This window comes from Hesperophylax consimilis, chromosome 10, assembly GCF_061612785.1.
Source record: "Hesperophylax consimilis isolate HC1 chromosome 10, BYU_Hcon_1.0, whole genome shotgun sequence".
Taxonomy (NCBI): domain Eukaryota; kingdom Metazoa; phylum Arthropoda; class Insecta; order Trichoptera; family Limnephilidae; genus Hesperophylax; species Hesperophylax consimilis.
In genome coordinates this window covers 29,465,232-29,477,728 of record NC_142845.1, presented here as the reverse complement: position 1 = coordinate 29,477,728, position 12,497 = coordinate 29,465,232, and the positions used below count along the sequence as shown (strand labels likewise).

The 12,497-nt window shown below is 32.4% G+C and overlaps 1 protein-coding gene across 2 annotated transcripts in view; it reads left to right on the top strand.

Moving 5' to 3' along the window:
• The first annotated feature begins 8,147 nt into the window (after nt 1-8,147).
• Nucleotides 8,148-12,497, top strand: part of LOC149420586 (G protein-coupled receptor Mth2-like) — a 209,662-nt gene continuing 205,312 nt past the window's right edge. For both annotated transcript variants that reach the window (XM_089636817.1, XM_089636818.1), the window contains exon 1: nt 8,148-9,123. In XM_089636817.1, the coding sequence (XP_089492943.1) occupies nt 8,647-9,123 (477 nt within the window). In that variant the 5' untranslated portion in view covers nt 8,148-8,646. The remainder of the gene's footprint in view (nt 9,124-12,497) is intronic.

The window sequence follows — 12,497 nt, the reverse complement described above, 5'->3', positions numbered from 1 at the left end:
AATTTTTGGAAATGTGTTGAGATGAGGGCGATATTATGTTTAATGGATGCGTCTTCAAATGCTAGTTTGCTTGAATAAATTGCAATGGCCTCAGAACTGTCAAATTGCACAACTACTTGTTTTACGACCTCAAAATTTTCAGCATAGAATAATACTGCCTTTAGCCAAGTACCCCATCGAGTAATAATTATGGGTTCTGGCGGTAATGCTAGATTTGGCAATTGATCTTTATAAGGCTGCATACGCAACGGAGATTAATATAGATCAATTTATTAACATTCCCAAATTCCCATACTCTTGCCGTATCTCTTCTGCAAGGCGATGAAACCCGTGAGCTAAGCAGGTAATGTGTAGTAAATTTGGATAAAAAGGCTTAGCCAGCTTTCACCATGTATGGCGCAGCATCAGAAACAAACATGCAGATTTTTTCATCCACAGAACAATCGGGAAACAAAGATCTTATGTAATCATTTATGAAACGAGCAACAGTTGAATGATTTGTTTTTTCAAGGATTTTACAGGGAACCAAGTGGGGAATAGAGGGCTCCTTTGTTAGTTTTCCAACTATCAAATTCACTATATATCGCTCCCTATACGTAGATGATACCTCCCGCTATTAAACGAAATATGCACGATTTGGGAAAAAAGGCTGAAATATGCATTAACGTCGTAATTAGAGAGTTATATGCATTTGCATATGCAAATATGCAAATGCATATAATCCGATGTCTAGTTATTACATACACCCCGCCACGCGTTGCCATGGGTCAGTCAGTCAATGCAGATGCGCATGTTGCTATTACGTCCAACAGATGGCACTGTTTTTAAAAAGTTTACCTGTCACAGGTGTCGTCTATATAAGATAGGTATACCAAAACACACGCGTATACGAATGCAACGTTGTCATAATTTCAGAACAATCGGTAAATAATTTTTGCAAATTGATTTAGAACAAACGAACATTTACATTTTTGTTTACAATAGATTTGTTTAGATAGATCTGCAATTCAAAATGCAGGAATTTAAAAACATAACCAAATAATTATACAACAATAATCTGCAACTAATATAATATACTTGGTAATTAAATTGTGTAGGTTTGGGGTGAATAAATAGGTTTAGAAAAAATTGTTATCCGTGATCTGTTTTCAGTTTGTGTCCAGTTATAGAGTTTAATGAGATAGATCTTTGTCGGTACTGTATAACATAATATAATAATAATATTTTAATATCCAGTCATGCGCATTAAGACGAAATAAGATCCTAAAAATATATCAGTTATGGGCGTGAACGCGCTTTAAGTGGGCGAAGCCAAAAAAGTTTCACTTGCGCTCCGCGGTATCGAAACAAATATTATAATGTTTCGGGGTGTGGAGGAATGAAGTAAATTTGAACGGGGAACACGACACGTTGAGTTGACCAAGCGCGGTCAACTCGGTTCGAAGTCAGAGCAGCTATGAAATCCACTAGATGGTACCCATGAGTAAGGTTTGAACATGAAATGCTTAATAATGGGCGTCTTTCAAACTATGTGAATAGTAATATTAAGTTGAATGTGCATGTTTTAGGTAAATTTCGATAGAAACGTTACCTATTGCAGAAGGAGCTCATGATTTTATGATTCTTATCAGATTTCTGTAACCATACTGATAGACGGTAGGCAGTAACTTATGACTCGTAACCGACGTGTTCTTCATTGACAGATGTCAAAGCAATACGGTATTCAATCACGAATCATTTTCATAATATCTGATTATAATTATATCTGAATATATTGACAAGATAAATAAAATATCAGTCATTTTCAATATTTATTATTATCGTTTACAAAAAGTTACAAAACAAATAATTATGTAATGTAAAAAGCATAAGATGCAACTTTTTTTGTATAAAGGCCATCATTTATTATAATATAAGTTAGAAATAGTAAAAATAATTTTATATAAAAAACGAAAATAATTATTCAATAAATAGCATTTCGTCGAAATCTAAACGACGATTTCCAAATTGACGTTCTTTACATACAATATCTAAGATATGTGGAGCATCACGAACATTCATAGACCTTGTGACTCCAGGATCGATAAGCTCGACAAGAATGCAATCCATTTAAAAATTAGTTAATTTAATAAGCATTTTTTCTTCCCAGAACTTGTCATCTCGAAGTATACGCTCAACTATCTCTAAGTTAGATAATTACAATCATAAAAAGAGTCGTGCTGCGAAATTCTATTTAATACAGTTAAAGAAAAAATATGTCTTCTATTCTCCTTCCTTCCAGAATAACGGGTTTCTTCTCTTCCTGTGTAAACAAAACTTTTACTTTATTTACGTCAATTTTTTTTTTTTTTTTATTTTTTTTATTAAAAGTATACAATACAGAATATAGTATATTATATAAAGCATTGTACTCCCAGGAGTTAATAAACTCATTGCGGGAATGATACGCATTACATGAAACATATAGCTGTATGTATTAAATGGACATATGATGGGACATACACAACATTATTATTTCAGATAGTCATTAATAAGATGAAGTTTGAGTATGTTAGTTTGGGTCTTTTTACATTGACTTGCACATTTGATCTCGTTGGGTAGTTGATTATATTTTGTGTGAGCTATGTATTCCAGGGATCTTAGTCCATATTTTGTTGATTTGATTTTTGGTATATGTAGTTTGTTGTGATTTCTTGTGTTGTGTTGGTGTACGTCGTAATTGTAATAGAGTGTAGTGTTGGAATGTGCCGAGTGTTGAATTACTTTTAATATAGTTTTCGTTATTTCAAAAGTGGGAATGGTATTAAAATGAAGTATTTGGGTGTTTCTGTAGATGTCTTTGACATGTGTGTCCCAAGGTAAACTGAAAATATTTCGCAGGGCTCTATTTTGGACGACTTGGACTTCTGAAATCATTTTTTTGTAGCAAATCCCCAGATTCCGGCGAGATATATTAGATGTGAGTGAATCATAGCATGGTAAATCGATTTTAATAGAGAGGGGGGAAGTAACCCGCGAAGTCTATATAAAACACCAGTTATAGGAGTAATTTTGGATAGAACATGTTTAAATTGGTGATTCCATGTGAGTTGTGAATCAATGAAAAGGCCAAGATATTTTGTAACATCAGCCCTTTCAAGGTGGTTATTATCAAGACTTATATTAAGACTTACATTTTTTTATTTGCAAACAGTATGTAATGTGTTTTTTTTATGTTTAGGCTAAGTTTGTTTAATCGCAGCCAGTTTGCCAGGCAAGCTACATCCCTTTCCATTTCCTTTTCAAGTTCGTTTAAATCATTATTGTGATAAAGAATCACTGTGTCATCTGCATAGAGTTGTATTGTACCCTTAAGTCCCCATTTAGCAATATCATTTATATATATTAAAAATAGTAATGGTCCAAGTACGGAGCCCTGAGGCACGCCACATTTTATCGTTCCCATGCTGCTTGTCCCCTTTCCAACAAAGGTCTGACAGTGTCGGTTAGAGAGGTAGCTACACAGTAACTTCAGGGGAGTGCCTACTATGCCTAGGTGTTCTAGCTTCTTTAGTAGTATCCCATGGTCAACCGTATCGAAAGCCTTTTTAAAATCTATAAATAAGCCTGCAGCATGCTTACCCTGGTCTATATGCTTTTGGAGGGCGTATACAAAATCGAAGGCAGCACATTTTGTGTTAGATTGGTTTCTGAATCCATACTGTCTGGATGCGAGTAAATTGTTTGATAGGAGATATTTAGTGAGCCTAAGCTTAATAACCTTTTCAAAAACTTTAGAGACGACAAAGAAGATGGATATAGGACGGTAATTAGAAGGATTTTTTTTGCAATCATCTTTGTAAATCGGAATTATTTTTGCTATCTTTAGTTGATCTGGGAAGATTCCACTATTCAGGGATTGATTAATAAGAAATACAAGGTGGTCAGCTAATATATCTTTGCAAAAGTTCAGGTACACTGGTGTAATTCCATCTAAACCTGGAGATGCATTAGACTTTAGTTGAGAGATGATACTGAGAACTTCTGTTTTATTTGTTTTGGCCATGTATAAGGACTGGATTGCTTTTTGATCCGTGTTTATAGTGATAGAATTATCTGGATATGATGCAATTGTAGCTGCTAAGTTTTCCCCAACTGATATAAAGAAGTTGTTAAAAGTTGAAGCTATCTGTGTTGGGCATGTTATTTCTTCATTCTTAATGAGAAGACATTCAATTTCATCTTTCTGGGGTGTCGAGCTATTTGTTAGAATTGCATTTATTATTTTCCATGTCTGTCGCGGATTACGCAGGTTTTCTTTAAATATAGTCGTGTAGTATTTGGTTTTAGCATATCTTCTATAGTTGGTAACTTGATTTCTTGTTTTATTTCTCAGTGCTGTGAATATATCACTTTGCTGATTTTTTTTCCAGATTTTAAACGCATTGTTGCGCTGTTTGATAAGTGCATTTAATTTTGCATCAAACCATGGAGTATTACCCCTCCGTTGGTCTCCTATGCGTAACTCAGATTTATGTTGGGATGATTTTATTGCTGTTTTGATGTATTCATTAAAATTATTATAGATTTCATTGGCATTACTGGTGGTTTGGTGTGGAAAGTTGTGGGATTCTACATATGTTTTTAACATGTTTTTATCGGTTTTGGTGTTGTTTTAAAAAGAATGTATTCTATTATTAGTGTGATGTTTCAAGCTGTTTTGGTAATCTAATATCAAAATGTTATGATCACTTAGCTAGGCATCTATATTTGCAGTAGTTGAGGAAATATTTTGTCTGTTTGAGATGATATGGTCTATTAGAGAAGTAGAGGTATCTGTTACTCGTGTAGGATAGGATGTGTTACATATGAAACAGTTGTATGAGTCTAGCGTGTTGATGTATTTAAGAGATGTATTATTTTTTTGAAGAATGTCAATGTTGAAATCACCAAAGATAAGGGTATCATCTGTACAGTTATTTAAAATAGATTCATGATACATTAAGAATTCGTTAATGTTTGAGGTAGGCTTTCTGTATATAACATAAATATTTAACGGTTTAAAATTTCTATTACGGATATATAATTGAAAACAATATGTATGGGAAATATGTATTTGAAAATTTTTTACGACTCAATACGTTCATAATAAAATTATATGTTTAAATCAGTTATTACTTGCTCAGAATTTTTCTCCGGTGAAATCGGTCCTTTCGGCATCGGATTATTGATATATTAAGTATTTTCGTGATGAAATAAAAACAATATTAGAAACATTATGTTAATTCACTTTTCAATCAAATTTTGGAATTATACACACGAGCGTATAAGTACGTATAGACGGGTATATACAAGTGTATAAATTACCTGCTGTAATATAGATAGAGGTGGTATATTGCTGAGTCTAGAAGCAAGCATTAATTGCACATTTTTTCTGTGTTCTTTATTCTGCCTTTGATTTTTTTCACCCTGCTTACTAGCGGATACCTGTTCTTTTTTTCTTTGTTGCCATATGCCTTTGCCTTTGTTGTTATATGATATTGGTCGGTTTTTGTATTGATTTGTTGATGATAAACGTACCTACATGTTATCTGGGTTATAAATGTGAGAATGTTGTCGATATATTTGGGGATTCCGTATTATAGGCCAGTACACATAGCGCCAAAAAGGGGGTTGCGATCGTAATTATTCCGGTAGTCCCAATTTTTTTATATGTTTTATAAACTGATCCCATGATGTATAATCTGAATTTCCGACCATGGCGCACCTGTGCTCGCGCCACCATTTAAAAAAAAACCGGCTGTAATCGCGCCAAAATCTAGTTTTTCCAAAATATCTCATTCTCAATGCAAATTTTGGCTAAATTAGCTAAACAATTAAAGTAGAACATAAAATTACTTACAACTTTTGTGAAAACAATTTTCTTCAATCTCTAATAGGTACCGAGGTAGAAAGTCGTAAAGGTGCGTATATTTTTGAAAAAAACAAGTTTTTTGCGCGACTAGCTTTGATTTTTTGTAAATATCTCGTTTCCAGTACAATTTTGTGTAAAAATTATTGATACTAATTTTGTAGAAAATAAAATTTCATAAAATAAATAGGTATATAATTTATATTTTTATACGTTATTTATTTATACGTTAAACATTTTCCTTGGTGCCGTAATTTTGTTCGGGATAAAACTCCTTTTGTCTTCTGTTTTCCCATATTTAACTGAAACGTAAGTATATATATTAGCCAAGAGATTTATTATAAATTGGTTCAATTTTACCTTAAAATTGAAAATCATTTCAACGTAAGTAAGTGCAGTAACTTGGGGAGATAATTGCACAATTCTATCTACAACAAATGATCTAACAATCTAAACTTAAAAGATTAATGACTCTTTTTAATATTCGAATGACTTTAGGTACTTTATAGGTGACATATGTCTAATTGTCTGTATGGAGAAAAACTTTCGATGTAGAGTTTTTGTTTTATGGAAAAAAAAACTTTCGAATTTCAAAAATTTGTTGTTGGGTAATTTAACTGGTTTTGGTGGATTAGAGCTTGGATACATATTAGAGTTAAAACACATAAATTAAATACCTATTTATTTTATGAAATTTTATTTTCTACAAAATTAGTATCAATAATTTTTTCACAAAATTGTACTGGAAACGAGATATTTACAAAAAACCAAAGCTAGTCGCGCAAAAAACTTGTTTTTTTCAAAAATATACGCACCTTTACGACTTTCTACCTCGGTACCTATTAGAGATTGAAGAAAATTGTTTTCGCAAAAGTTGTAAGTAATTTTATGTTCTACTTTAATTGTTTAGCTAATTTAGCCAAAATCTGCATTGGAAATGAGATATTTTGGAAAAACTAGATTTTGGAGCGATTTCGGCCGGTTTTTTTCAAAATGGCGGCGCGAGCACAGGTGTGCCAAGGTCGGAAATTCAGATTTTACATCAGGGGACCAGTTTATAAAACATATAAAAAAAATTGGGACTACCGGAATAATTACGATCGCGAATCGCTAATTGCCCTGGAGTATTAGTAATGAAACGAACTCTTCACAAACACTTAATTGAAATATAAGAGAATACCACTCCTTAGTAAAAAACTCCTTTTATTTTACCATAATTTATTAGATATACTATTGTTACAACTACTCTATTTCTAACTATACAACGACTGTATAGTTAGAAATTTATGTAAAAGCCCAGTAGGGCGTAAATAAAGGAAAACGATTCTAGTGAAGGGGCCACTCTATAACATTCTGTGCCGCTGATTGACAGCCAGCTCGCCAAGTGTCGTAAAAAACGGATTAATAGTAAAAAAGTCTACTTGGGCTAGAAATGATACGTAATAACATAACGACAATACTTTAGTGTCATCTTTTTTCTCAAGTGCCTACACATTTACGCATTTAATAATGTATTCTTTTGTATTGGTTATTATTTATATTTATATTTATTATTTATATAAAAAACCTTTACTCACTTGAGGAAGAAGTTAAATTATAAAAAAAAGAAAATTTCACTAATAGATTTCAAAGTAATCGTTTGATTAAATAAAATAATACGCAAAAGAAATGACCGCAGCGACGGGCCGGATGACACACAACCTTACAGGCCGGAACTTTGGCGGCGTCTGAGTCATTACGTAATAACTCCTTACCAACGCGCACACAAATATACTACGAACAATCCAGAGTTTTGGAGTACTGGCGGTCGACTTTCGTGTATCTGGCCAGAAATTGAATTTTCGCGAGTGTTTTTATTTTAATTAATTCTTATGAATACATTAATAAAATCTCTAATCTTTTGTGAGGGAGTCGTCGGGAAGTTACTAATTCATCGTCTAGAAAAATAAAATCTGGTACTTGCCGCTTATCTTACAACATTTTACATTTAATAAAATGTACTTATCGTTTTACATAATATATTTAATTGTAAGGTCCTGTTTTTATTAATCTTAAATATAAATAACTTGCATCCCTTCGAATCCCTCTAGAAACATTTAAGATTTTAGTAATAAGCTCATCAGAAATAATTAAAATGTGAGCGTCGGGGCAAATCCCCGTTATCAGGGTATTGTGTCGCCTTAAGGACCCGCAAAGGCGGGAATGCCAAGCTACGAGCCACCATAACAACTCCATTCAGTTGAGTTGAGAACTTGTCGTGGGGTCCGCGTCTGATTATCCGTGTACTGGGATATGATGCGCGCAAAACGCCGATATTTCATTTTAGAAACTCTAGTAATATTTCAAAGAACATAACACAGAAATAAACAATCCATGCAAAAATGGGTTTCTAATTAAAAGAACTACTAATTCATATGAAATTTTCTCAGCGTTTTATAATATAATATTTTTAAAATTGTCTGTATTAGTGACACTGTAATTTTAATCAGTGAATGATTAATACATGAACAATCCATTGAGCAATCGTGTTTCGTTCAATTTTACAATAATTTTATTACAAGTGATTGTTGTGACTTGTGTGCATCGTAAAATGTTGTTATCGAAGTGTTTATTTTGTAATGTTGTGATCATCGTTTGTTGCGTTTTACACTGATTATCAAAAATGGTGACAGCATGAGTGCAAACTGAAGATAAATTATTTTATTACAAATGACCGCCTCTATTGTTTTTACAAATTGACGTAGAGTACTGTAAAGATGGAAAGAAAGACAGTGATTTTGTTTTTGTATGTGATGCAAATGATGGGAGTAACGTTTGCCAACCTATCGAAAGATCCTTGTACCTTTCACATGGGTGTAAATATAACAGGTGGTATTTTGTTGACTGATGGTTCAATCGTCCACGATGGTTTGGTGTATCCTGCAAAACTTCATTACGAACATGTGAATGGTAGTGATGTTCACAGAAGGGGCTGCATATGTTCGGTCAAGCCTTGTTTTAGGAAGTGTTGTCCTTTGGGTCTTACGTTGAAAAATAAGAATTGCGTCCCCAGCAATGATTCCTTGGTGGTAAACTTTAGGCCTCCCATTCACAATATGGACAGGGTGCTGGATGATCTGAACGCTACGGAACACTTCGGGCTGGTGTACGGGAATCCTTGTGTCGACGGGCAGAGATTCCTCATGAATCCATACGATCCAGACACACCCAGCGACATATCTTACTTACAACCGGTGAGTGAAATTTATTTTATAATTGTCTTTGATGTGAACATCGCATAAGAGTCCCGTTTTTTAGAAGCCAGTGGGACCACGGCATCCCCGATCGGGGTTTGCTACGATGCTGCAAGGAGTGGAAAAGGGAAGAAGATAAAGGGGAAGGGAAAGAGTAAGATTGTGAAGCTTAGATTCCTCCACAAGGTAGATACTGAAAGTATCTACCACCTTATCCAACTAATTACTGTAATACGTTAGACAAAAAATTTCTGATCACTGTATACCAATAGGTATATAATGTGAAAAACGCGCACATGGACCATAGTGTTCTAAAAAGTTAGCCCCTTTTACTTTTACGTTGTCATTAAAAACAACATAAATTATTGCAGCGTCTTCCTATTTTTCTGCATTCATTTGTCAGAAATGCAAAAATATTGAGTTTTAAAAAATATTATATTTACATTAGTCTATTCTCCGAAATAGTGTTGCCTTTTTTTAAAGAGGACATTAAAAAATCTAAGTCTAAAAACCGCACAAAGAACGACATAGAAGACGCACCTAATTAAATAAGTTTAGTACGTCTGGTAACTTTAGTACATGACCCCTAGTGAGGAGGACTAAGAATTATTATTTATATATTTATCTACACCATAATATGTAGCATGTTCACATGTTATTTATAACTAGTGGCTAATAAAAAAATATAAAAAACACAAATGTTAAACAAATATGAAAACATTCAAACCGATAGAAAAATGTATATTTATTTTAGCACACCTGCATTTTCAATTTTTCTCAATTTATAGTTGTGTAGATCATTGTCTTCGATTGAATCAGATTTCGTGATAACCCAAACGAGAAATAGGTCGGTAGAGCGATAAATAAAAAAAAAATAATGTTTGAAATGCATAGCGCACATCTCTGTTAATATTATAAATTATTATTATTTTTTTATTTTTTATAGTGAATACCTCACAAGAGTCCCAACTGCTCCCGTCTGGAGCCAGTGAGACTATGGCATTCCCAATTGGGGGATGTTGTGAGGCTGAAGGTAAGTGGGGAAGGGAAAGAGGAAGGTGGGGAAGTACCTGGCTATTCAGATCTAGTCACTAAACACGGCTAAAGCCATTTGGAGCAACGTTTCAATTCTGAATGGTGGTCTTACACCAGGGCGATACTGGTAGTATCTTCCACTCTGGAACGTGCCGCAAATATACTATATATTATTTTAATTAATTAATTGTGAAATAACACAAATTAATCAAATAAAATTTATTTGCGCACGCCGGGTTCGAACCCGCTAAATATTTGATATAAATGTTATATCAAATTACAATACCTCAACAGTCACACGCTTATCAACATATAGATTATTATCTAGGTAGATCTTGTCAATAAAATAATTTCAATTTTATTTATGATCCCGTTAAGACCTGAGATAACAGTAAAATATTCTTGTTCCTATTCATTGTTATTTTTGACCAGTAAGATGCTTTAGCAGGGGGAGATAGCCCAAGTATAAAGTTTATATGGTTCTACTTTTTTGGTCCTACGACCCTGAAATTCTTAAATGCTTGGCGGCTAAATATGTTGATAAGATAAATTTTTTTTTTCTAAATGTTCGTAATTTATAATATTTTTATTTAAAAAAAATATCGAGGTCGTTCGAAATTTACCCCTTCATCGTTGAAACTTTTTTGTTTCATTTGGAACTTTTTTGTTCATTCGAAACATTTTATTTCTTTCTAAACATTTGAAATCATTCGAAAAAATTTGATTCATTCTAAAATTTAGTTTTTTTTCGAGACATTTTTTTATATATAATTTCGATTATTTTGATAATTATTAAAATACTTAAAAACAATAAAAAAACCTCTTATTTACATCTGGGGGTAAAGAATATACTGCAATCAATAATAATATTTTTTTTCCAAAATCTTCAAAATATCATGCGATTTGACAGTTCGGCCATGTTTTTTTTCATGTTTGACGTATTTGTATTGAGTGTGGCCATCGATTTTAAAAGTTTACCAACATTAAAAAATCATTAAAATCTTTTCTTGGTCAATAAATTATTTACCACGAAGTTGACAACATAACTTCAAGAGCCGGCAACTCGGCTTGAAAATAGATTTATTATTGGGGTTAGAGAGCATAATGTTTCGTTCATCACTTTACACAGGTTTTCCCATTATAATGGATTTAAATAATATAAACAAAAAATTTGAAAACTGTAAATATTTTGACAGCTGAAAAACAAAAAAAAAACATGGCTTCTTTAGTTACTCTTTTGGCCTCTTGCAGAGATAAGTATGTCAAGCTGTATCTGTTTGCATTTGTAAATCACCCGTCTCTGTTTATCGTCTTTCGCTTTCAATGTTATCAATAAAATATAATATATTATCTTCTGTTAGCATAAGATATTAGAGATGTTGAGTGTGAAGCGATTGTCAATCGATATTCTGAACTAAAATATTGTATCGCTACTTTCAATGATAATAATATTGTCACGAAGAAAAAATACGACAACAACACAAAAAAAGTATTCAAAGAGGGGAAATCAGAATGAAATACTTAGAATATTTTTAACTCATGCTGTTTGCGTCTCTATTTACACCATTTTGGGTAATATTATATTTATGTATGTAAATGTTATGACGGCAAATAAAATAATGCAAATGTTTTGTAATGTTGTATCGATTTGACAATGATGTGGTCGATGTAATGTTGCTATAACTTACTAAATACCTACGTGATAAATTAATGTTTCTTCTTCGATAATCGCACATTCACTTTGTGTAATTTAATGAAAATTAAATAACTTTCCATAAATATTTAATCAAAATAGTCGAAATGTTTCGAAAACAATGGTTTCTTTGTCTGGATAAACGTACTATATTAAAAAAATTAACAAGTATAAGAGTAAATAAATAATAATATACCATTGCTTCCGAATCTTGTCGATTATTTTTATTAAATTGTGGTGTCCATAAATTTATTTATTTAATTTAAATTTATGTTACATTATTGATGGTTATAGCTTTAAAAATTTAATAGAAAAGTTATTCCAATAAAAATTGAAAATTCATTTAGACTTTTAGAAAAAGTCATATAAATAAAAATCAGATGTGTTCATCCAAGACACTATCTAGATTTCAAACAAATTCTTTAGAACCTTGTAATCATTCAAAAAGATAATATTGTTAATTTTGAATTTGAAATATGAGATAGACAAAAATGACAGAAAATAATTAGGTCTCAATGGCCGAGTGGTTAGAGTTGTTGTCACGGTGACACAGAGATACAGGTTTCGTTTCCCAGTTAATATCGTCACCTTTTTTTTCCTGTGTCTTGTTCTGTTTCGTGTTTCGTTTAGATTAATTCGTATTATC